The 26,687-nt window shown below is 40.2% G+C and overlaps 1 protein-coding gene across 2 annotated transcripts in view; it reads right to left on the bottom strand.

Annotated features, from left to right (window-relative positions):
• lrrk1 (leucine-rich repeat kinase 1) overlaps window positions 1–26,687 on the bottom strand; it is a 160,203-nt gene that overhangs the window by 102,343 nt on the left and 31,173 nt on the right. For both annotated transcript variants that reach the window (XM_028602230.1, XM_028602307.1), the window contains exons 3-9: window positions 14,640–14,830; window positions 10,891–11,062; window positions 10,075–10,254; window positions 9,008–9,144; window positions 7,860–8,086; window positions 1,359–1,486; window positions 500–663 (exon numbers count right to left, since the gene is read on the bottom strand). In XM_028602230.1, the coding sequence (XP_028458031.1) occupies window positions 500–663; window positions 1,359–1,486; window positions 7,860–8,086; window positions 9,008–9,144; window positions 10,075–10,254; window positions 10,891–11,062; window positions 14,640–14,830 (1,199 nt within the window). The remainder of the gene's footprint in view (window positions 1–499; window positions 664–1,358; window positions 1,487–7,859; window positions 8,087–9,007; window positions 9,145–10,074; window positions 10,255–10,890; window positions 11,063–14,639; window positions 14,831–26,687) is intronic.

The raw sequence follows: 26,687 nt of genomic DNA, 5'->3' as shown, positions 1-26,687 counted from the left end.
GAAAGGTACCACACGCAAACCAGTTCACACCTGTAATTTTGGTTCGGATAAAACTGAAAGATCAGAAAATCCGGACTAAATGAAGTAGGTGTGAAAGGGCCTTTAGTCTGTGACAACAACAACAATAATAAAAGACAATCATAAAGTACATACATTTATGGAATGCAATAAAAATGTTAAAAATAAACATTTCATCATTGTCCTCCTAAAATGTTACAGTATCTTTGGCATAGTAGCTAAGCCTCTCAAACTGCTTTAACACCATGATATGTGTAACTCTCAAAAGTTCTATAATAACCCAAATTGCAAATTGACTGGATACCTATAGATGGCAAATAAATAATCATATTAAAATGGCATCAAATGAGCTCAATACAGTAATACCCAGAATATCAAACATGGACAACAGCACCTTGACTATTCTATTTTGATTAAAAGAAAAATCCTGTAAATCAGCAGATAAAAACAGGAAGTGGACCATTATCAATCTATTTCTTACCAGAGGACAAGCCCAGGGGTCAGGGAAGGTGCTCAGTGTGTTCTTGCACACATTGAGGAAGCTCAGGGATTTCAAACAGTGCATGACTGCTGTGGGCAGACTTCTCAAACAGTTGTCAGACACATCCAGCTCCTCTAGCTTGCGAAGACCGATCCAGTTAGTGGCTGACAGAATGGAAATAAAAAACACAGCCAAAGTCAGAAAATCAGACCTGCACAAATGACCACATAACGACTAAAAGGCCCTTCAGATGTTGTTACTCTAAATCAGTTTGAATATGTTTTAAAATCAGTTAATTAACTCGCTTGACTAACTCAATTAATTGAGTTAGTCAAGCGATCAGAAACACTCTTTCCTCTCCAATGTGATAATAATAACAAATATCCTTGGGCTATGGACTGTTGCTTGGACAAAACATTTGAGGACATCACCTTGGACCCTTGAGAACTTCCACTGTGAGGTTTGTTTTTGAACTTTCAAAACATTTTGATTGACTGTGTGGGCACAATAACTCAGTTTGGAAACAACGTATTTATATGGGTGAAAACTGGTTAAAAAAACAACTAATGAGCCTTAGAAGTATTGAGTCAGGATGAATCACAGCTTCAGACATGCAGGTTTACATGACTAACATGTGCTAGCTTATTTAAAATGTCCCCAAGTTGGGTTTCAGGATGTGTTTATGTAAAGTCTGGGGGTTACCATACTCAATTTGACCCTTGCAGCTCTTGATTAAACTCTTTTCAAAATAACCCTGACATGTAACTGACAACAAGTTAATATATTCTTTAAATCTATATTCAAAAGTGTTCTTCCTACAAAGATAAAATAGTTATATATAAGCTTAGTTGGAACATACTGGTAGGGATGTCAAATAGGACTGTGAGCTGGTTCTTAGCAGCAGAAAGTCTCTGGACATGGGTCAGATGCAGAAGTCCGGGTGGCAAACTGGTGAGCTGGTTCTGAGAGAGATTTATGCGCTGTAAACTAAAACAGGAAAAGACAGGCTGAGAGGGTGACCACTGACAGCATCCACTTTATGACACAGGCAGCTACATTCAGGACGGATTCATTTTATCAGTGTTTGCCTAGTTAGGTACATTGTGCTCTAGTCTAGTGGCATTTCTTTAAACCAATTACAATTGTCTTGGGCGCCGTGCTCGATGACGGCACCTTGGCAAAATAGCCTCCGGAAGGAACTTGTTTTGGTGGAACATGTGTACGTGTGTCGAATCTGAGAAAACTCAGATTGGACAGATAGTCTAGCTAGCTGTCTGGATTTAACCTGCAGAGATCTGAGGAGCAGTCAACCATAATCCTCATAAATCCACCGGAGTTTAGAACGGCAAGACAAAAAAAAAGGAAGGTAACTGACATCCAGCTTAAAATGAAGGGACATCCGGCGGAATAACCGGCGGCACCTGAACAATACCGGAAATGAAACGTTGCTGATATAGACTAGTGTTTGCCCTATACTTAAACACCTTTCGTGTGGGAATACATAACACATGCACACAGGCATTTTGAGAAAAAACAATTGTTTTGCCTTTTAGCCAAAGTGAGAAAAGATCAATATTAGGTTAATATTTGTGTCCAGTAACCTAATTGACTTCAGGACATGTTCATGTAGAAACAGAAAATGATGTATCGTGGTTTAAGGAGAATTTAGCATATTTATTGGAGCCGTTTCTTGATATCAACTTGGTTCAGTATCTCTGTCCTCATACAGGATGGATTGGTAAATCACTTGCTAGCCATCAAGACACACTAAGACAGAGGATGTTGATATAGTAAGACAGTTTGCAGTTATTGGGATAGCTATTTGACAGAAGAAGTATTCAGATCCTTTACTCAGGTGTAAGTCCTAATAAAACAATAAATACAGTACAAATACTCCATTACAAATAATAGTCCTGCATTCAAAACATGAACTTTCAGAATTTCAATTCCATACTTTCACTGATTAAAAGTTACAGAAGTATCATAAGTAACAATCAATGGAAGTGGAGCAAGTGAACAAGAAAGCTCAGAAACCTCAGTATTTCTTAAAGGAACACGCCGACTTATTGGGAATTTAGCTTATTCACCGTAACCCCCAGAGTTAGACAAGTTGATACATATCCTTCTCATCTCTGTGCGTGCTGTAATGCTGTCTGACGGCTCCAGCGGCATCAGGCCAGCACAGAACATGCAGGTAATGGTTCCAGTAATCCTACTGCTCCGAATAAGTGACAAAATAACGCCAACATGTTCCTATTTACATGTTGTGATTTATAGAGTCTGGCGTGTACAAAAAAACAACGTAACATGAGACACAGCCGTCTTCTAACTGTAAACAAACCGGGAACTATATTCTCAGGCGGAAGAATATAGTACTTGGGCGGAGTGATATGCTCGCAGCAAGCCTGTCTGAGAATATAGTTCCCGGTTTGTTTACTGTTAGAAGATGGCTGTGTCTCATGTTACGTTGTTTTTTGTACACGCTGTGACAAATCAATACAATACAATACAAATCACAACATGTAAATAGGAACATGTTGGCGTTATTTTGTCACTTTTGTCACAATTTGGAGCAGTAGGCTAGTTGGAACCAGTTACCTGCAGGATCTGTGCTGGGCTAAGCTAATGCTGGAACAGTCAGGCAGCGTTACAGCACGCACGGAGATGAGAAGGGTATGTATCGACTTGTCTTACTCTGGGAGTTACGGTGAATAAGCTAAATTCCCAATAAGTCGGCGTGTTCCTTTAAAGCCCCAGTGTGTAATGTTTGTAGTTGTTCAAAATCTGTATTGCCCTTCACAAACTTGTCCTTGTCCGCTTTTTGAAGCGTGAAGGTTACCGTAGTTGCAGTACTGCGTTGCGAGAGAGAGTTGATTGCGATATATGATCTCAACGCTAGATGGGAGTAATTCTTACACAATGTAGCTTTAAGGAAAGCTAAATTCCCCTGCAAGGTTTTTGTTAGTCGTTACAAAGGAAAATACAACCTGGCGTGGTCTGGGCACGGCCCAGGACATCAATTTTTGCTTTTCATCATTAAGATCTTTAGTATGCACAAAAATGTTTTAAAGTCAATCGTGTTATTTCTGTAGGAGGAGTCTGTTAAAGTATGATTCCTGAAAATGGCAAAAGATTACACAGTAAATTAAAAATGGCTGACTTCCTGTTAAATTTAGGGTAAACCCCAAAAATACTTTTTTGTTAGTCTCAATATGTTACACAAGCCTACCAATTTCCTTTAAATTTTAAAAATGTGCTTTTCAGAATTTTGTCACAATCCAGCACGAAACCCATAAAATATTAAACGTACAATATGTAACTTTCTGCCGCTAGGGGTCTCTTAACCAAAACAATGGACGGTAAAACTGGACTTTTGATGACGTTGGGAAGTTGCGTGGAATTGTGGGAGTTTTTAGTGTTAAACACCTTCGCTGCCAGTTAGAATAAGAATGCATCAGTTCACGGACGAATTTACCCATTCAAGTTTATTCACGTTACGTTTAGTAACGCTTCTTCATGTTCTTGTAATAAAATAGCTGCAGTTTCCCCAACATAATTACGTTTTTCTTGATTAGATTTTTATTTGTAGCTGACCAGTTAGATAGTGAGCCAGCAAGCTAACAGTAGCCAGCAGCTAAAACACAAAATATTTCACATATCAATGTCACCTTTTGGATGGTTTCAACACCGGGCGGACGGGGTTTGTTGTAATGCTAGCCAGGTACTACTACTACTAAACGAGGCTGAGAGACGGGTATGGATGGGGATTGTCGGGGAAATCTCCGCGATAGCGAGCCAGGACGTTGCCCGGAATTATCTCCCCTTCACATTTCAGTAATCTTAACTTTTCGTTTTGGTGCTTAACCCACCTTTTGTCGGGTTAATTTAGCTAACCGTAAAGACAGCTAAACGCGAAGGGGGGAGAAATTCGGCACATAGCTACACCGGTAGCGCTACGGAGATGTAGCTATAGCTACCGCTATGGATGTTGCCGCTGTTGTGACTCGGTGCTGGGTCTGATATAGTCTGTTTCCCGACGTTTAATTAAACTGCCGTTAGCGTCGTAAGCACCAGCCACTGGAGATAAGTTCTGGCCGGGGGTTGCTGTAATGAAAGTAGCTGGCTGATAGCTGACTTGGGGCTAACGGTAACTAGCTAGCTATATGTCCCGGGGCTGTTGTCAGCTGTCATCTCGACTGAGTCTCTCTGCGCCGGGGGAATGAGGCAGACAGACCGGGGTGTGCTACTTTGGCTAAATTAGCATTAGATTAATGGTCTATCTATACAGCTAACGTTAACGTTACTAGTGAAGTTATTTGTGGGTTAGCTCAGTCCTGTTAGCTGTGGTCTGTTAGCTGTGGTATAAAAATAACTTTATTAGCGTGTGTGTAGCGATGTTGTAACCTCATGTTACCCACAAAGCTTTAGCATCAACGTTATCACATTGTAGTAACGTCAAGCCGGTATTGAACTTTCAAAATAGATAAGCTCTCTGTTGTATTACTGTGATAAAAAGTGGTATGTAATTAATCACAAAATGATGCCGTATGGCAAAAGAAAAGCAGTATTACGGTTACAAGTATTAGTTTAAGTATTTTTTTTCTGTGACATTGTATGATTTACAATTACTCCTGAACGTATCATCTTGGTGCCAGTGTTCTGACGGAAGTTAGAGTAACTGGAGGGTGAAAGGTTATATGACGCCACTGACGGGCGACTAAAGGAAACGTGCCGTGTCTGAAAATAAAATAACAGATTTCTCTGGGTTTGACATTTGGTGGAAACATTTGGGATAGTGTAAGAACACAACTCATAAAAATATATAACATAGGTATGGTCATTTTTAGACATTTTAAAGCAGAAATGTTACATATTGTACCTTTAAATTTGTCACCCGTCCTGATGTGTGTAAAAATTTTAGGTACGTTTTTGAGCATCTTAAGACCCTTTAATATGTAATTCACAAAATAACAATCATTCCTTCAGTTTTAATAGGGTCCTCGCACCTGTTGGTGCACGGGCCAAAATATTATCTTTCATTTCTGCCAATAGATCTCCCTAAATTCTACACTGAATATTACACTGTAGTCCTTTAACATTACAATTCAACATCAGGAAAACATTGTCCATCAACATTGGCATCATTAATGTAAACACAGAGTCCCCATCGTCTTACTACCTTAGACCAGGGGTCTTCAACGTTTTTTAAGCCAAGCACCCCTCAAAGGAACACGCCGACTTATTGGAACTTTAGCTTCCCCCAGACTTTACCGTATCCCCCAGAGTTCGATAAGTCCATACATACCCTTCTCATCTCCGTGCGTGTTGTAACTCTGTCTGATGCCCCCACCGCTAACCTAGGTTAGCACAGATCCTGGAGGTAACCGGCTCCATCTAGCCTACTGCTCCCAATAAGTGACAAAATAACGCCAACATTTTCCTATTTACATGTTGTGATTTGTATAGTCACGGTGTGTACAAATAACAAGGTCACATGAGACACAGACATCTTCTAACCGTATACATACTGGGAACTATTCTCCACAGAAGGCGAAGCACTGCTACTTCTGCTACTTGGGCGGAGTGATTTGCTCGTAGCACCTGAGAAGCCCCGTGGGGACTTGAGTCTGAGACTCGGACTCTAGTCGCACTTAAGTCGCACAAACAGCTGACTTCAGACTTGACTCTGACTCGACCCAAAAGACTTCAGCCTTGACTTGCGACTCGACCCAAAAGACTTCAGACTTGACTCGAGCTTTGAGACTCGTCAACAACCTGTTTTCATGCAATTATTGCTTTTTAAATCTATATGTATTTCTATTTTCTTTTATTGGCACATACACGTTGGGGAAACTTATGACGAGCTGCATGTCCCCTGCCCTTTGCCATAATGTGCAATGTAACGCATGCGCTATGCCTTATGTGCACGCACTCACAAAAAAATGCATTGTCAATGGCGACACCAAGTCCTGCCGGAGTTGTGCCTTTTGTCATTAGTTTTGCTTTCAATAACTTTGTAAACAGTGGCAGTAAGCTAACAGCTACATGCAAGGTGTGTGGCACCAAGATAAATGATGGCGGATCGACAACGTTTGACTTCATCAGGCATCTCAAAATGCACGCAGATAGGTCAGTCACTTGCTAATGTGAAAGAGACGTTAAATTTAGCATATATCATCACAGGTAACAAGCTAACCATCGCAAAGTGTTGTGCTAATGCTGGGAACAGGCAAATTGTATCTTTATAGTTAGTAGTTGCTGAGGCTCAGACATCCGTGGTGCACAGGAGGCGGGAAGCACGGATCCATCTCCCCAGGAACAAACGCTGTGTCGGGTGAACAAGGTGTGCCCCGTCCACCAAACACTGGGCCGTTTTGACTGTCTTAATTCTGCACATATTTCTGTTACGGTAGTCCTATTTACTATTTCATTATTTCATCCATGCATAGCGCAACAGATCTATGCGCACTGTCACCTGCTGTGGAGATGCTGGCCTCACTAACCTCTCCTCCTCGGAGTCGGATCTCCCTCGCGCTGGACTCAGTTTCACTGAGCCTACTAACACTTAGAAAATAAATGGCATTACATCAGTGAGTTCAAACTGCTTATTGTGCGTAATTTGGACTGACACTGAGATGCATGTTGTTCTGTAACTGGTGTGGCGCTGCCACTATTCTCTTGATTTCCACTTTGACAGATTTGTTTGAGTGAAAGAGACATTACATTTAGCATACTTTGTCACAGGTAACAAGCTAACCATCGCAAAGTGTTGTGCTAATGCTGGGAACAGGCACATTGTATCTTTATGGTTGTATCAAGACTTAGGTTAATATTTCACCAGGTCCGAGGGCTAGAGGGATGTGTTAAGTAGACCCCATACAGTTATCCTACAACTGATTTTGATACTGTATTGTATGGATGGTAGTTACAGGATATGCTTTGAATTCATAAGATTTAACAATACAGTGTTAGGGACAGATCAGATGGCCAGAGACTTGAGACTTGACTTGGACTCGTGGCAAAAGACTTGAGACTTGACTTGAACTTGCCCCTCAAAGACTTGAGACTTGACTTGGAATCTAGCTCAAAGGCATGAGACCCGACTTGGACTTCCATTAAATGACTTGTGAACATCTCTGGGTGAGGAGCAGAGAGTAACAACCGTGCGTTTTAGGTGTTACGCTAATCACTCCGCCCAAGTAGCAGTGCTTCGCCTTCTGAGAATTAGTTCCCAGTCAGAAACTCTGAGGACCCCCTAGGGGCCCCGGATCCCCTGTTGGAGATCTCTGCCTTAGACCCTTAGTCTTTTGTTGTGTGAAAACACATTTGTCACAGGTGCATCTGGGCCAGACCAACGTACCTGGAGCAGATGACCTCCTGGGACTCGGGAGCAGCTGGCAGCTCTTTCAGCAGATTGTTAGAAAGATCAAGAGTCTGCAGGTGGATCAGACCCCAGGGCACCACGGAGGGCAGAGCAGCCAGGCTGTTGGATGACAGATCCAGGTGGGTGATACGTGACGAGACATCCATGAACCAATCCAGCTCCAACCATGGCAGTTGCAGACCACTCCAGCACACAGTGACAGCCTGCACACAAAATCACACAGGCAGTATGATATCATTAGAGGGCTGAGAACAACATGGATTTAATCAGGACTTCCTCTCACCACTTTGACTTCCAGTATTATGAACCTAATTATACTACATTGTAATGCTTAACTGTGTATCAAATTAAATACGTGAGCATTTGCCATTAAACCCAGAATTAGGGCTGGGTATCCTTCCAAAATGTAACACCCAGCCATTTTTTTCAATATAAATTTTTTAAAACAAAAAGAAATTACAACATTACACATCACGGCACAAATATTTTATTTTTTTTATTTTTCAGCTCTAGTACTACTAATAATGTCAAATAATTTATTTCAAAATACTTCTGTTGGTTTATAAAGCACTAAACGGTTTGGGGCCAAAATACATTTCTGATCTGCTGCTACATTATGAACCATTCAGACCTCTCAGATCGTCTGGGATACGTCTGCTTTCTGTCCCCAGAGTCAGAACTAAACAGGGAGAAGCAGCATTCAGTTTTTATGCACCACATATCTGGAACAAACTCCTAGAAAACTGCAGGTCCGCCGCAACTCTGTTCTTTTAAATCAAGGCTGAAGACCTTTCTTTTTTATGCTGCCTTTCTTTAAATAATTGTTCATTTCTTATACTGCACTGTAACTTTTATTCTCATATTATATAATTGTTACTGAAGTTACATTGTCCCGTACTAACGTCATAAAATATTGTATTTTATCTGTTTTCATATTTTGCATTGTTTTCAACGGCTAATGTTTTATGTAAAGCACTTTGAATTGCCTGTTGCTGAAATGTGCTATACAAATAAGGCTGCCTTGCCTTGCCTTCCTACGTGAGCCCCGTCTCTGTGTAATATTGAGTTTTTCCAGCGTTCACAAACACATTATCTTTGCCTCTCTTTCTTTCCAAAACACAGACCTTCTCTCCCTCTGCGTTGGAGGTTTCCTGTAGTTTGAGTCTAAGGAGGTGTTTGCTGAAGGCTGGATGGTCCATCAGGGTGTATGAGGAGAATCCTGCTCCATTCTGCAGCAGGAAGCGAGCTATCTCCTCATTACCTGCAACACAAAACACACTTCTCACTTTATGTGTTCACAGTACCAGAGGTGGACAGTGTTCACTCAGTATCTGTCACTAGCACTGTACCAGCACTTCCAAAAACCTGGCAGCTGAATTATAAAACTGGCAGAGTTGGACGCTGAACAGCATTATCTAAAGAAGCTAAGAGCAGAAATACATTGCTAGGAAAGCTGAAAGCTAAACTACAATACTGTCAAAGCACAAGTTGAAATTAATTGTCTAAAGGGCTGAAAGAAGAAATGTGTTTTAACATCACATCATCATGCGTATTAACATCAGTGCCAATATTTTTTTGTAAAAAAGGTAGAAAACAGTTGAAGACAAGCATAAATGTCCTTAAAGAGCTGAACAGTTTGATATTCCAATGATTTCCGTAGCTCAAAGTATGCAGTAGCAGACACAAACACGGATGGACAAACGAACAGACAGACAGACAAAAAGAAGGCCAGGTTGCTATTTTCAACAATTTTTTGTTCTGGATTTCTCATCTTAAGTGTTACTGTGTAATAATGTTACTTTGTTAAACATATTTAAATCCCTGGAAAAACAATAGTAAGAAATCTTTGAGTATTTTAACCCATTGTTATCTGCGTTTCCTAAAGACCCTTGAAGATTAGGCCTGTAGTTCAGTGTGCCTGTTTTCATCTAAAAACATGTTGGTTCTGGTTTCACTGCAAAGGCATTTACTGCTGTATGTTAGCTGGACATTAATGCAGGAGTACTTTTTGAAGGCACTGTAGAAATAATGTTTTTGTTTTTTGATTTGGATTTTGTAAAGCAGAAAATACAAAATGTGGTCCCCACGTTTCCACGATTGCTGTGATGGAAGCACAGAAGATGTCTGGAGTGAACCTGTGTGTGTGTGTGTGTGTGTGTGTGTGTGTGTGTGTGTGTGTGTGTGTGCATACCTGCTTGTGCAGCAGCGTACAGCGGCAGGCCGGTGATTACAGCAAACTCATCGCTGTGGATGGCACAGTCCTTGGCATCAACATTATAGCCATCGACCAGCAGCTGGACTACGTCCAGGTGACCCTGCTGGCAAGATGTGGCTAGCATCCAGTTCAGCAAGTCTCCCCTCAGACATGGACCTGAGAGAGAGCGAACACCAGTCAGTCAGGACACACTTTTCTTCATTAAAAACCACTCAGACTGCACTGCAGAGCTGCCTTTAGTCCAGTCACCAATCTGACAGACGATATAAAAGTTCATGTTTCCATGACGACCTGACCTTGAGTTGAGCCTCCAAGGTTTCCTGTCAGATAGATTTTTTTCAATGATGGTTTTTGTCAGTGTTGATGAGAAGGTCAAACATGATAAAGGGTCAATCTGTTTATATTCTTTCTCTCTTCTAAGCATAATAGGCATGAACTACTCTATTTCGAGCACCTGGTTATATTAATGAAGATACACTAACAACAATTGCATTGTAATTGTAAGCTTTAAATTACCTGAGTGTGCATATTAGGCTGAATCAATGTATCTTTGTTAAAATGATGTGTTTATATTCTCCTTTCAGTTGAGCGGTAAATACCCATTTAACTTGAAGATAATAAAAAAGCCAATATCATGTTGGCTCTCCCAAACAAGCTTACAACATGGTAATGCCATTGTGCCAGAGCCTTAATTAAGAGCAATGTAATGTGTAAGGATAATGTAGTATGATGATTTTTTATGTAAGGTATAATATGCTTATACAATATACAATGCTGCTTTTCTCCTCCTACCAGGTATGGAATCCAGCAGCTCTTTGACCAAGCTGGCGTGGCCATAGTATGCTGCCAGGATGGCTGGGTTGCTTTTGGATGGCTCCTGGGGCACAAGGATACAGGCTTCTTTCAGGAGGTAACACACACTCTGCAGATCACCATGTTGAGTGGCCACACACAGGAGACGTAACTGTAACAACAGGTAACACACACACACAATGAGACATAGGTTGATAACTGGTGTTTCTGTTTTTTTGGCACTTGAAAATGCAATAATAAGGCCTCTAATATAGGCTTTGGCACAATCCCATAAAAAGGGGGGTGACCCTTCTGGAGTTGAGTTTGTGTCTAAATAGAACTTTAGTTTGGTTTTAATAAAACTAAAGAAAGCGCTGAATTTATTCTTAAATATTCACGGTTCAACCGGAGTTCTATGAAAAACATTTTACACCATGTCTTGCTCATTAGTGCCTCGTCAAGCTTTTCTAAACCCATTTACAGTAATCTCAAGACATACACAGATGAATATAAGCATATATCTCACAATGTATGTTTCAGTGAAGTGTGGGTCTACTTCTAAACAAACTTAAACAAGTTTAGAGTTGAGACCAGTTGCCAAAGTGTAAAAACTAGGGTAGCCCCGATTGACAGGCCGCTGATTTCTATCGGGCGTTACCCAGTAAAAAATATGCAATCAGAAGATTGACAATAATGTTCATATATGGTATAATTACATTGCATATATTAGTTGTCATTTTAGACTTAATGTAGTGTACTTGTTGCATTGCTCCTTGGGAATTCTTTGTACTGCTTGAACTTGTAGTGTTGATTGAACAGACTAAGTAAAAGCATATCGTTGACAAAATAAGAAACCAACAACACTGACTCTGTGATTATTTAGTAATAATGTAGAGCAGGGATCTTCAACAGGGGGTCAGGAACCCCTAGGGGGTCTCACAGTCAGTGCACGGGGGCCTCCAAACTATTGTTAATTTTTGGAACTTTTTTCAAGAATTAAAAAGTCTTAACATGAATCCAACATATTATTAGCAAATATAAAGCCCCACTGCTTACTGGGCTATAGGTAAAGTAGTCACTAAAGCCTAAGCCACATGTATGTTTAACATTAAAACATGGTAAATAAAATCATGCCAACAATTATTAAGCTATTTAAATAGCTTAGTATTCTATGCAAAAAAGGTATGTATAAAGGCTTAAGTTACAATACAGTTATTGTTGGCTTAAAAAACATGGAAGACCCCTACTGTAGTCACACAGCATGCATATACTAGATTATGCTGCCCCCTGGTGGAGATCCCAATGCACAAAACAGTCAAACTAACCAAAACTGTAATACTGCTATACTAGCTGCTATAACAACAATCAACAAACGACAATCGGCAATCAATGTTAGAGGCAAAAAAAAACGTAAATGGAGCACCACTAGTAAAAACTAATCTCATGCTTTCTGTTGGAACAGTGTTGAGCCTCAATGAAAACAGCTTCAGACTTTAATAGAAGTGGACACATTATCCCTGCTTAAGTCTCCAACATAAATAAAGGTAATACAATTAGTTATCTTGTTCACTGATCAAGGGGGACTGGTTTTTCAGGTCTGTAGGTCCTTCCTTTAACACTGCCAGTTTGGTCCATGATGGCAGAGACACGCCAAACTCTTACATTTTCTATTTCCTCTAAACCAGTCGACAGCATAGAACACTTACACCAACTGTATCACACATCGTGTGGGTGATTACACTAAACGTGGGATGAACAATCAGTTGACTGAAATTTGTTCCCAAACAGGACAACACTCAATACTTGAAGCAGGCTCAATTTAGTCTGATAGTGTGAGCTTGAATTGACCTTTACGGAAAGTTGGGTTAATTTAAATCAGGTGTAGGTTTTCAATGCCTACTTTTTTAGCATAGTTTATTGAAAGGGGCTGTGGGAAGGATGCATTTCCAAATAAAGACATCAAGAGCAGCACATCCAAACACTCCCAACGTAACCCAACAAACACAGAGCCCTGTACCACTGCAAGGAACACTATCTCTAAATAATGCAACTATGACACAGGATAGGAGCAAAGAAAAAACTTTTTTTTGGAGAATCCCATGTCAAAGAGTTATTTGGTAAATGAGCTGAGTCATTAGTACAGACTGATGTCACCATAACAGCAAAAGTCATCAGCTCAATGTGAATGACATAAACAGGAAAGTCTTCTTTTAACTCACAAATAAAGATTGAGTGTCCCTGCAAACAGATGAAAACAGAATGATCCAAGTCACAAAGCTTCCTTGCCTTTTTTCTTAAATTGGTGTTTGGCATTCTTCCAACATAATGAGCTCAAGTACCAAACCTAGTTTAGTTCCTGCTAATATTTGTTCCTGTGTGTTCACAGCCAGCTTGTCTGTAATACTAAGCTATTGGCATGTTTTGGCTCTGATGAAAGAGTGGCCGATTTGTACATTTTAGTTTCATTTCAAATTTGAGAGTTTCTTCACAAAATCCTGTTTATTAATGTAAATATTACTTTATTTGTCACAGAAGATTGCACAAGGTACAATTCCATTGAAATGTAATTCCATCAGCTCCCAACTTGCATGATTTATCATAAAGCAGTGTGTGTGTGTGTGTGTGTGTGTGTGTGTGTGTGTGTGTGTGTGTGTGTGTGTGTGTGTGTGTGTGTGTGTGTGTGTGGTAGGTGGCAGCGAAGCCGAATCTGGGTCTATCTGATATAGAGGCATCAGCATTCAATTCATAACCGGTTGAAACTCCTCATAGTCGTGTTAAATAGCATTTAACTTCCGTGTTTTGGTATGGATCGTGTACTCTAATCAAACACCTTGGGGGGGGGCAAGGTGAAGGGTGGGGGTGTGGCCTTGACCAACTGCCACTTTGCTCGTTTGTAAGCCATGATGTCTCTCTCTCATGGGTGGGCCAAATTCTCTGGGTGGGCAAAGCAGAGAAAGGGGAGGTAACCTTTCTCCTTATGACCTCATAAGGAGCAAGATTCCAGATCGGCCCATCTGAGCTTTCATTTTCTCAAAGGCAAAGCAGGATACCCAGGGCTCGGTTTACACCTATCGCCATTACTAGCCACTGGGGGACCATAGGCAGGCTGGGGGAACACATTAATGTAAAAAAAACCTCAAAACTTTCTTTCATATTTGCTGAAACTGACCCGATGTTTGAGTAGAACTAGATGAAGCATGTAATAAAAAAAACCCATCCGGCTCCTCTAGCACCACCTACAGCCTGTAGTGCAATTTGCAAAAATCCACAGCTCCCTGTTCAGAGGCACCAATCAGGGCCAGGGGGGGGGATGTCTAACTGCATGTCAATCACTGCTCATGCACACGCATTCATTCTCCTTTGTGGGGGGAGGGGCTTAGGAGACCGTTTTGGGCTTTAGCAGAAAGGGAGGAGGGACTGAGAAGTTGTCCATGTTCAACTTTTTTGAGTCCTGGATCTTCGCAAACCTACCTACAGCACCTTTACTATATGTGTCCCCCTAAAAGCCCATTCTGAGCCAGGAAAAACCCTGAATTCACACTAGTCATTGGTGTCCAAACAACCCCCCCCAAGAGATTTTTCATTTCATTTACGATACAACTTTTTTTCTTCTTCATAAAAGCAAAGCAAAGACTTGTCAGCATCAATGTAACCAGTTTCTACCCCACATTACACATAATGTTACAGTGATGATCATAGTGTAACCAGCAGAACAGTTAACAATGTGACTGTATATTAAGTGTGCTCACCCCGTCGATGTGGGGCATCCCTGCACTGCACTCCAGACAGCAGGCTTGTTGGATCAAATCCCTGGCAGCCTCCCCCTCTCCATCTTCATAGGCTGCCCGGATGTTCTCCAGAGTGGGAGAAGGAACCAGTGCAGAGCCGGGACCTGGACCCTCAACCAACGATACCTTGGCTCCCATTTCCTCCCCAGGGCCTGGTAGAGCAGAGGACAGACACAAGAGGGAAAACAGTGGTCAAATGGGAGTTAAAAAGAGTATTTGTGAGGAGGAATGGAATCATAGAGGCTCGTGGCAGCCTGCTGCAGGTTGAACACATTGTATTACTGTAGTCCTGTTAGCAGCATATGCCCAGTCACCTTATTAAAGCGCCCATATTATGTTCATTTTCAGGTTCATAATTGTATTTTAAGGTTGTACCAGAATAGGTTTACATGGTTTAATTTTCAAAAAACACCATATTTTTGTTGTACTGCACAGCTCTCTCTCACTGCTGCACCTCCTCTTTTCACTAGGGGTACACCGATCCGATATTAGGATCGGATATCGGCCCCGATATTGAAAAATTAATTAGTTTTTTTTTCCTCCGTCGCAGCACCGGGACCCCTGTTAACTGCGTACCCTTCTCACTCAGTAACTTTATAACACAACAATTAATAAACCAAAACTAACTCCAACTTTAAAGACATGTCACTTCATGCATGCAGCGGAGCATGCAATCCACCTACGGTCCCGCTACAGACCGTTGAGAAAGACTGGTTCAGAGCAATGATTAAAACACTGGATTTAAGATGTCTTGCCTACCTACTAACATTATTCAAACAGCGAAGGAGGCTGACAGCGGAGCTACATTCAGCCGCCCACTACAACCACACTACAACCTAACTTACCTGTGGCCAAGGTAGTGTTTATACAACTAGCTTACAACTATTTTGTTTTGAAAGGGAAACAATGTTAAAGTTGTTTGTATGTGTAGGCTATGCATTCGATTTTAGTTTATTTTACTACTTTGCACAATAAAAATAGTTTAGCTTTTGTAACTGTTTCATGGATTCTCCTTCATATAAAGTTATTGTATAATGTCGTGGAGCCAAACCCTTTAGTAATAAAAGCTTTTAGTAAACATGATGACATTAACATGTTTTTGTGATATTCTATGTACTCCTGACAGTAGAATAAGCCATTATAAACCTATATATAAAGGTGGCCCATTGTTGAAGGCCCATTATTGTGATTTATTTAAATTTATTTTAGAAGAAGTTTGATTACATTATATTTTTTATTTGAATGCACAATTGTTTTTTAAATAACAAATAAATAAGAATTCAATACATTACATCTGTGTTATTTTGTCTTAGTTAGGAAAGTAATATTCAGTTAGGAAAGTCTGGTGCCTTTAGTCTCTTCCACATTGTGGAAGGAAGGTATAAGGTGGAATCGGATTGGTATCGACAGGTACACAAAGCCCTGGCATCAGTATCTGGACTGAAAAAGTCGGATCGGTGCATCCCTACTTTTCACCTTGTCTCTGTTTTAGCTACAGAGTGAGAGCTCTTTTCTTCTTCTTCTGTACTATCTTTGATTGCACTCGTGTTGCAACTTAATGCTTATTGTTAGTGGTGTTAAGCACTTTGAGTTTAAATTTGAGTTACTGATTTATATATGTTTAAGGATACATAAATGCATCATTCCTTATTTGAGGTAAATTGTTGATCTAAAGGTTACATTGAGTAATACTACATTACCCATAATGCAGTGCAAGTTATGTTTAGGAATTGACGTAAATGACAGAAAAGGAGCAAGTGTTTTTTTTTTTTTTGGAGATGCAATGCCTGTACACGCAAAAACTTCTGCAGTAAAGAATCCTCGTTTTGAAGCAGTTACCGTTTGCCCATTTTTTTGCTGGCTAGTAGAAATACAGAACAACTCGCACATGCGCAGTAGCTCAGATGTAGATCAGATGTCAGCTAGCTCCATAGACAGTAAAAGAAAGGTTGTTTCTCAAACTTCGGTCAGTTACAAGGCAGGATTAGCTGGGAGACTTCTTTTAAGCGAGGGCGCACATGTAAGTAGTTATTTTGTAGATTATGGTGAACTTGTGTGTGTTGTAGCAGTGCATTGCTATGGAGAACGAGGTAGCATGCTAACGGTTGCGGTTAGCCAGCTCGTTTCGGCTTGTGACGTAGAAAGCCGTGACGATTTTGAACAGCTCACCCGGAGACTGAAGGCAGGACACATTCAGAAACCGTATCTCACTCAAAACATGGATGGATTTTTTCAAAGTTTGTATGCGTGTGGAAGCACCAGAGACACAAAATAACACCCCAAATCCCTGAAAAAGTGATTTTTCCATAATATGGGCACTTTAAACAATGTTTTCATGGCATGAACTAGTAACAGCTGAATGAATTAGTGGCTGGTTACATTTGTGAAATGTTGAGTTTTGTGAAATGTTGTGTATTGGGGAATGTGGTTGACATCAAAAGCCAAGTGCACTGGAAGTAGGGGGTAGGAAGTACACACACACACACACACACACACACACACACACACACACACACACACACACACACACACACACACACACACACACACACACACACACACACACACACACACACACACACACACACACACACACACACACACACTTTACCCCTAAGCCTGATTTGGCATAGTGGCTGGTGTGATCCTATTGCAAGGTGTTCTCTAGTTTCTGAATGCCATTGTGTTTTGTGAAATGTTGTGTTTTGTGAAATGTCGTGTTTTGTGAAACGTGTTTTGTGAAACGTTGTGTTTTGTGAAATGTCGTGTTTTCTAAAAGTCACAGAGAAATATTCAAGCAGAGACTTTTTCACCATGTCATCATCTGCCTCACTCGTGTTTTAAGCTTTGGTCATTGGCACAGGTTTTTCCGACTTAATGAAATACAACAGCAGCGTGGTTAGGTTCGGAAATATTTGGACAATGACAATTTTCATAATTTTGGCCCTGCGCACAATGGATTTGAAATGAAATCATCGAGATTATATTGTAGTGCAGACTACTTTAATTTGAGGGTATTAACATCAAAATTGGAGTAAGGGTTTAGGAATTGCAAACATGTTCATACATAGTCCCCTCATTTCAAGGGACTTAAAGTAATTGGACAATTGAGTCAGAAGCTGTTTCATCCATCAGAGAGATAGCAGAAACATTCGGATGGCCAAATCAACAGTTTGGTACATTCGGAGAAAAAAGGAACTCAGCAATACAAAAAGGCCCGGACGTCCATGGAAGACAACAGTGGTTGATGATTGCAGGATCCTTTCCATGGTAAAGAAGAACCCCTTCACAACATCTAGTGAAGTGAAGAAGACTCTCCAGGAAGTAGGCATATCATTATCCAAGTCTACCAAAAAGAGAAGACTTCACGAGAGCAAATACAGAGAGTTCACCTCAAGGTGCAAACCATTCATAAGCCTCAAGAATAGAAAAGCCAGATTAGATTTTACCAGAAGACATCTAAAAAAGCCAGCCCAGTTCTGGAACAGCATTCTTTGGACTGATGAAACTAAGATCAACCTGTACCAGAATGATGGGAAGAGAAAAGTATGATCCGAAGCCCACCACATTAAGTTCAAGTTCATTTATTTATATAGCACATTTAAACAGCCGCTAGACAGACCAAAGTGCTTTACAGAGCAAGCATATAAGAAAATAAAACCAGCAAGACAACGCATAAAACACAAAATAAAAACAGCAAAGCTAAGAGCAACCTTAAAACACAGACTCAAGTATAAAAAAGGAGAACAAACCTAAAAAGGAGATCAATATGCTAATGAGAATAAATGGGTTTTTACCAACGACTTGAAGATAGCAAGGTTGGGGGCCGTTCTGATCTCTATAGGCAGGCTGTTCCACAGACGAGGCCCTGCCACCGCAAAAGCGCGCTCCCCTCTACGCTTTAGTCTGACACGAGGGACTACCAGCAGAGCCTGGTCGTGTGATCTTAGGCTTTTGGGAGGGGTGTACGGATGAGTAAGTTTGGATAGGTAGACGGGAGCTAAGTTATGTATAGATTTGAAGACAAAGAGAAGGATTTTGAAATCTATTCTCTGTCGAACAGGCAGCCAGTGTAGAGATTTGAGAATAGGAGAGATACGGTCATATTTGCGACAGTTAAGGATAAGTCTGGCCGCAGCATTTTGGACTAACTGAAGACGGGCAATTTGAGAACTAGATATACTGGCAAAGGATTCTCAACAGTATTAAGAAGTATTAAGAATGAACAAGTATTAAGAATTAACTTTTTATTTATGATTATATTAATTTGTCCCTTGAAATAAGAAGACTATGGATGAAAATGTGTGTAATTCCTAAACCCTTCCTCCAATTTTGATGTAAATACCCTCAAAATAAAAGGTGAACGTTTTTGTTTCAAATCCATTGTGTTAGCGCACAGGGCCAAAATTATGAAAATTGTGTCACTGTCCAAATATTTCCAAACCTAACTGTATGTATCTATGAGCGCTTATAATAGAACATCAGCTAACGTAGTCTGTCATTTAAATGTTGTATTCTGATTGATTGATTGATTGATTAATTGATTGATTGGTTTGTAGTGGCAGTCATCTGGTGAGAATTTGGTCCTACATTTTCTTATTCTGTCGGTTATTCTTGTCTGATTTCAAATAAACAAAGTCTTGGTTTGGTCGATTATTTGTCCTTTATTCCTTGTTGAAAACAGTCTTTGTTGTTGTTAGTCATCTATAAGCAATACCATGATGCATTGGGTTGAGTTTGTCAACCAATCAGAAGCTGCATTCCCGGCTGTGTTGCAGCTCTGATCTCAAACGCATTGAACAGCGGAATAAATAGATTGACCCTATCCTTTTGTCAATAGGGCAACACCCAAATTGAGTAGAACAGCATTAATGTAATAATATTTTATATTTTAAAGTATATTCATTTATTGTGTTGCTTGTTTGTTCACATGCCGCTTCTTTATCTGATTTACCCTATGTGGAAAATTTTTCTACCATATATAAGTTAACATGTACATAAGACTGTGCTCAAACAGGACCACAAAAATGTGCACAACCTAAACTTTTCATTCAAATTGTATATTGATGAACGTGCACGTGGTTATAGGCGTGTCATGGCTCTGGGTGTACCACATGGCCATGTACTTGACTAGATGAGTTGGTTTACTTTTTCATGATTCATTTATTCATTCATTTACTGCAAACATTGACAACTTCTTTTCAAAATCATGGCTCATTATGTAATTTGACATAGTTTGCTTAAACTTTGGAGTACAAAAACAACACTGATATCATTAGAAAGCTAGGAAATCTCCTCTTTCCAAACTCAAAATGTGTTTTAGTAGTCAATGTGACTGAAAATGATAAGATTGTTTATGGCTTGCACTGGACAGGAATTCTTCCTCACTGATCGTGTACTTATTTACAACTTTGACACTTTGTGTTCTATAAACAGTGCAGGCAGATCATGGCACTTCCTCAGGTAATATTAGGCCCATGCAAACAGGAGTCAGACCACAGCAGGTGGATTTCTTTCTGGTTTCCAGCTGTAAAAGGTGTAAATATCGTTGCACAAAATAAGCCTGTGGTCATTTAGACCCAACAGTTGGTAATTACTAGTTAACTCCATGGTTTTCTTTTTCTTGTTTTTGCACATCACACTGTATATACCGTATTCATTTCTTGGTAAATAAGATGAAACATTTGTTCGTAACTCAAACACACAAACAGCAGTCAATGCTGGTAAATCTGGGTCTCACTGTCAGTCAGACTGGTTATTCATTTAGCAAGCAAACACTTCTGTTTTCCACGCAGCGGTGTTTCAGCTAAATGTGCCTGCTTCCTGCAGCCCAGTGGCTTTCCAATAAATAATTAAGACAAAGAGAGTCTGACTGGGCTGCTGAGGCCATATGAGAAAGCCTGAGGGAGTGAAACCATTAGACACAAATGCACCCCCCATCCACCATCAATACTCCCCTAACACAGCCTTATACGACCTGTCTGGGAAAGCTAAAAGAAGACATTAAGAAGGATGATGATGCCAAAATCTCCTCCATTACTGAATTTTCCCTTCCACTTGTCCATCTGGTTGAGTCTGCTTTTAGTTTGGAGATCAAAGGGAACATACACTCCTGACTTCTGCTACATAAAAAAATCCCATTAATTTTCTCCACAAGGATTTTAATTCTAAGCCATAATGTCTAAACCATCCAAGGTAGACTTACCATGAGCTAAGATATTGTGAAACAAGGATTTATGCTCATGTAAAAGCCACAAAGCTGTGTGAAATCAACCTTGCTTTGATAAAAAACATGTTTTGTTCGCAATGTCATGGAGAAGTACCACACTACCCACGATCCTAAGCGTAAACAGTGATGAAAGTGTGAAAATCCCTTCCAGAACCAGAGCCATTCAAAAACTGGGAAATCACTGTTGAGCTCTATAGTGGAGATATGGTTAAGTCTCCGTGAGTGGGATTAGCAGTGGATGTGACTAAAGAGGAGGAGGAGGAGACTTGAGAGGGACTAGAGGATCATCAGTTCACAATTTCCTAGAGCACCAACAGTCCAAAACGCAAAGATATTCAGTTTACCATAATGTAAGACCTGAAAAATTAATTTGAGAAGCTGGAGCCATCAAATGTTTTTTGCTTGTAAAATTACTAAAACAATGAATTGATTCCAAAAAGAAGTTGTGGACACATTTCCTGTCAGACGACTAATGAATTGATTGACTAATCTTTTCAGCTCTAATGAAATGCAGCACAACACATTGCAATCTGAATGTTGTCAGATCGACCAGACATCGTCTGGAGGCAAAATCCAAATGTTATCTGTACACTTTGGACACATTCTTAAAGGGGTAATAGAATGCAAAACCGATTTTACCCTGTCATAGTTGAATAACGACAGGTCGGTGGGTAAATAGGACATACATAGAAGCTCAAAATCCCATTGACACCCCTTTATTATGAAAATCTCATATTTTGAAACTGCCGCTGAAAACGGGCGAATCTCAACAAAGCTAGTTGCTTACGTAAGAATCTCAAAACCTGTACCTTTGTCACGCCCATGGGTGTATTAAGAGAACGATCACGCCCCAACATTTACATAGGCTACACAACTGACCTGAGATCAGGTAGTCTTCTGAATCTAGGTCACGCAGATCTCTGCTATTCCATTACAAAATTCACTTCTGAAACTTTTTTATGCGAGAAATCAACTACCGTATTTTTCGGACTATAAGTCGCTCCGGAGTATATGTCGCATCAGTCAAAAAATGCGTAATGAAGAGGAAAAAAACATAAGTCGCACCGGACTATAAGTCGCATTTATTTAGAATATAAATACAAGAGTTATTCAACTACACAATAGCACACAGAACAATACGCTGAATACGGTAGGTGTCTGGTATGTTAACGTAACACATTAACAGTTATTGAACTATACAATAGCACACAGAACAACTAGCTACCAGGGCGTGGAGCATGGATGTTAAAAGGCGTGGAGACGTAACTGCACCGTGAACGAGCCCCTCCCGACTCGTTCCTCCAGCTCTGGCCGTCTTGCTTTCAGCCCACGATTAGCCGATTAGCTTTCTTTGTTTTCTTCATTGCAGTAAGAGTCACTTTTTCGCCAGTCTCCCTCATAAGTTTCTCCCTCATTTCAAACTCTCTTTCTGCTGCTCGATTACCGTTTTCGGCTGCATATTTTACTACCTGCAGTTTGTTATCTCTTTTCTTTCTCAGTTGTCTTTAGGAGGAGCGTTGTAGTTGTCACAAGCATAGAGCGCCCTCTCGTGGCTGTAGACGGTAATGTTTTCAGTATGAATTAACATGTAAAAACATGTTAAATTATATATATTTTGATATATAAGTCGCACCTGACTATAAGTCGCAGGACCAGCCAAAGTAGGAAAAAAGTGCGACTTATAGTCCGGAAAATACGGTATGTAAAGCTCAAATATGGGCCGTTTTCCAAAAATAGACGGCTAATTGCAAATTTTGTGTCGGAGTTCAGCGGCCGGTGCTGCCTGGGTTGCTACATCGCCGCCCTACCTGTCTTCTGTAACAGACCCCTGCTGTGAGCTCGATTGACCTCGGACGGCGGCCCGGTGCTCAATATAAGCGCAAACTTACCCTTTTCTGGGTGACTGGACTAACACATGCCGCTGCCCTGACAGAGCTCCAGGGCCTGCCGCTCACTGTTCTCCCTCCCCTCTTCCTGCTACCGGCCGGCCGGTCAGTGACTGGGATTGCGGTTAGCGAGCTTGTTACGCCAGCAATCTCTTACCGCAGCCTGCAGGTTCCAGTTAATCTTATAATGGATATCTGTGTTGAGTTATTTAAACAAACACTTGGGGAAATAAACACCTCGACAACGGTTAGCTTTGTAAGACATTGGGGTAGATGTTATATAAGTGGCGTGACGAAATTCAAACTGTAAATATATTATAGTTATGCCGAAAGTGTAGCTAGCTAGCTGCGATATTTCCCCATTGTATTGAATGGGACATTTAGCTAGTTAGCTAACTGCTCCTCCTAACAAGACCTTGAGTGCAATAATCAACAAAGGGTGACTTTGCGCTGGGTAAGGAGCCCAGCAGGCTGCTGCTTTCTCGTCAGACTGTGTGGAGCTCCTAAAGTCCGACACGTCTTACCAAATTTGCAATTAGCCATCAATTTTCATAAAACGGCCCATATTTGAGCTTTATATAGTTGATTTATCGCATAAAAAAGTCTCAGAAGTGAATTTGGTAACGAAACATTGCAGTGTCTGGAATATGAGATTCTGTTGCGTTTCTAATGTGTGTGTATTGGGGATTTGCTCAACCAATCAGCGCGCGCCTCTAATGTGTACGTATAGCAATTCACTCAACCAATCAGCGCGCAGCTCATCTAAATATTCATGAGAATACCATATTTGGAAGAAAAGCTCTTGTTACAAATAGGGCCAAAACAGGGATGCATAAGGGCTAATAAAATATCAACCAGGCCATTTTCAGCCCAACCAATGTTACATACCCCATTAGGAGACCATAAGGAACAGTGTGAAATATCCTATATAATCATTCTATCACCCCCACCCCCATCGCTGGTGCTAAGCATTTTATTAACTTTTCATTATATAAATGATGGCAGAATGCATTTGAATGTGCAAGATAATACATGCAAGATTCAGTTTAGAACAATAGCACTGGGGGCCCATTAAAAAGTCCTTTAAGGAACATATTTAACGGATAGGGATCTTTGTTGAATGAAGTTCCCCCTCACTCTTACCCCATGTTTCCTGTCGGTCTACTATCATCTATTGAATAAAGACAAACATGCCACAAACATAAGCTTTAAAGAAAAAGCAGCAATGAATCTAGTTTCTGGGAGTATTGAGCTTTAAAGCTGGGGGAGGCGGTTAATATTTGTGCAAAGATTTCATAATAATCTTTCAGCATATTGTAATTCAAGTGGTCTGAAAGAAAACTAGACTTCTGCATCTCCTCCTTGGCTCTGTTTTCAGGCGTTAGTAAATCTAGCCAAGCCAAGACTTGCTAATCACAGGTCATTTCAGAGAGAGAGAGAGAGAATGTTCCTATATATATATATATATATATATATATATATATATATATATATATATATATATATATATATATATATATATATATATATATATATATATATATCTATCATCAGCCCTTTGGTGAAAGGTTATGTTTGCCGTAGCCAAAGGCTCAGGGCTGCAGCTAATTTAAGGCAACTATTAGATAAGAGACGTTACTGTCATCTATCTGTTACACTACATATATAGGAACACATAGGAAAGAAATTCTGTGAAAAAGTCATCCAGTTTATTGTCCAGGGTGTGCAAATGAGCTGGTCTGATGGGGTTAGTCTTTAGCCTAACATGAACACCAGCTCATTTGTTGTGTTTATGTTTCCTCTCACACCACCTCTGCCTACTGCTGCCATCAGAAGGAGGACACCGGTGGCGGTGTGACAGGAAACGAAAAAGCTGGTAGTTCAGCCTTCTGCTAATCCTAGCGCATGGCTGCAGCTAATTCAAGGTCATGTTTCTAGAGCCTTGAATCACAGTATGTCATCTCAACAGGGTTTACAAAGACACTGGACAGTTATTCTTATAGAATTTGCAGATTAAATGAATGATCAGTCATGTAAATGTTATTGTATAAAGCCGGTGCATGGCCGTGCTCATCCTCTGGGAGGGGTAGACAAGAGACGAGAGAGGGAGAGTTGCACTCTACTTCAGATTCTTTTATTTTTTTTATTTTATTCTTTTTTTATTCTACCTACTGCAGTAGTAAGTAATAAGTAAGTAGCTTAAGGAGCTGCTAAACCACCTAATAGAATCATATATTCAGTGGTTTGAATGGAGACTTTTAGCTCTCCACAATTTGCTAAATGCTGGTTTACAAGGATTTCTATTTGAAAAAAACAAACAAAAACATTCTGCCACACTTGAGTGATCAGTATTAGAGATGCACTGATTACAACTTTCTAGGCCGATTCCCGATTTTCATTGAGTTTGACCTGCTACTGATACCGATTTTAGCCGATTCCGATTTCATATTTTCTAACCACTGTACACTGCGCACACAAATATTTTTTGAACAGATAATGATTTCATAAACAGCTGATGGAGCGGAGGTGCGCTGATGTTGCGCGATGTAAATCATGCGGCGCCCGAGTGAATTTGACCGGCATAAAATCGGCATATGTCAGACTGACCGGCAGGTCGCCGGTCACATGAAAATCGGCCAATTCCGGTCACCGGCCGGTCAATCGGTGCATCTCTAATCAGTATTAAACTGTAGTTTGTAACATGACCAACACATATCAGCAGGGGTTCATGGGTGCTCTTGATCAGTGTCAGTGTGAAGCTTTCAGGGGAATTTCCACCTTGATCATCTCGACACCAAACATTAACCAACGGTTTCATTTTCCCTCTGTCAGTGCTGGAACACAAGAAGGAAGCAGCTTCACATCCACTGTGGACAGAATTCTATCCTAATACACACTGGTAGCAACAACATTATTATTAACTAAATCAGCTGTCACACTCACTGTGCACACAGCCAATAGATAATATTTACATTAAAACTATTTTTTTCCCATCAAACCTCTGTTACAGGTCAACAATGGAATGATTCTGAACATGTACTGGAAACAAACCAGTGGTGCCATTCTACTGATGAGAAGACTTACACAGATACTCTAATATTGAGACTTTGAATGTCTAACCCTAACAAAATGTATCTGTAGATATACATAAGGCATATGCCTGGTGACACAGTGATCCGGAAGTCCAACAGACAAACCCAGCGCAAGCTTCCTCTTTTGATGAAACACTGCAGCTAAGAAGAGATCACTTACACTATGTGGGCTAGTTATGTAAAAGGATGGCGGTTTTTTTACATTAATGAAGTGTGTATTTTTTTAATTTAATGTAATAATAATAATAATGATCCTTAAGATTTTCATGAAATCAAATCCTCAGCTCATAATTTACCTATGTATGGTTATTTTTTCCCAACAATAGCTTTTCAATGTATTTATCTGTAGACCAAATGTATCTGTAATTCGCTCTGTAGTGTGAAAAATAAATGAAAATAAAGCACTTTATTTATAGTCAATAAAATGGAAATATAAATTGGGTATATCCAATGCACAAAGTAGCAACTTTAACTTTAAACTGTCCAGATTATGTCCTCCATCAGATTAAAGGGGGGCTTGTATAGTGAAGTTGTGTCAGCTGGTAATGGAGATCAGTGGTCATCCTTAACACATTTTCCTTGCTTGCAGTCAGCTGTTTTCTACCTTTCCTACTTTTTACTTTTTGGGGTGTGAATGCAAGAAGCAACCTATGTTCTTCTACAAAACCTTTATTGTTATTATTCTGTATTTTTTGTGCAACTTAACTCCTTCCACATCTTTCAACCTAGAGGCTTCATTGCATTTTTTTTTAATTGTTCAGCTCAATATTATCACTTTTATGATTCAGACCTTACGAGAAAT

Source organism: Perca flavescens, chromosome 1, assembly GCF_004354835.1.
Source record: "Perca flavescens isolate YP-PL-M2 chromosome 1, PFLA_1.0, whole genome shotgun sequence".
In the NCBI taxonomy this organism is placed as follows: domain Eukaryota; kingdom Metazoa; phylum Chordata; class Actinopteri; order Perciformes; family Percidae; genus Perca; species Perca flavescens.
The sequence above is the reverse complement of the archived record's forward strand: the minus strand, read 5'-3'. Positions and strand labels throughout refer to the sequence as shown.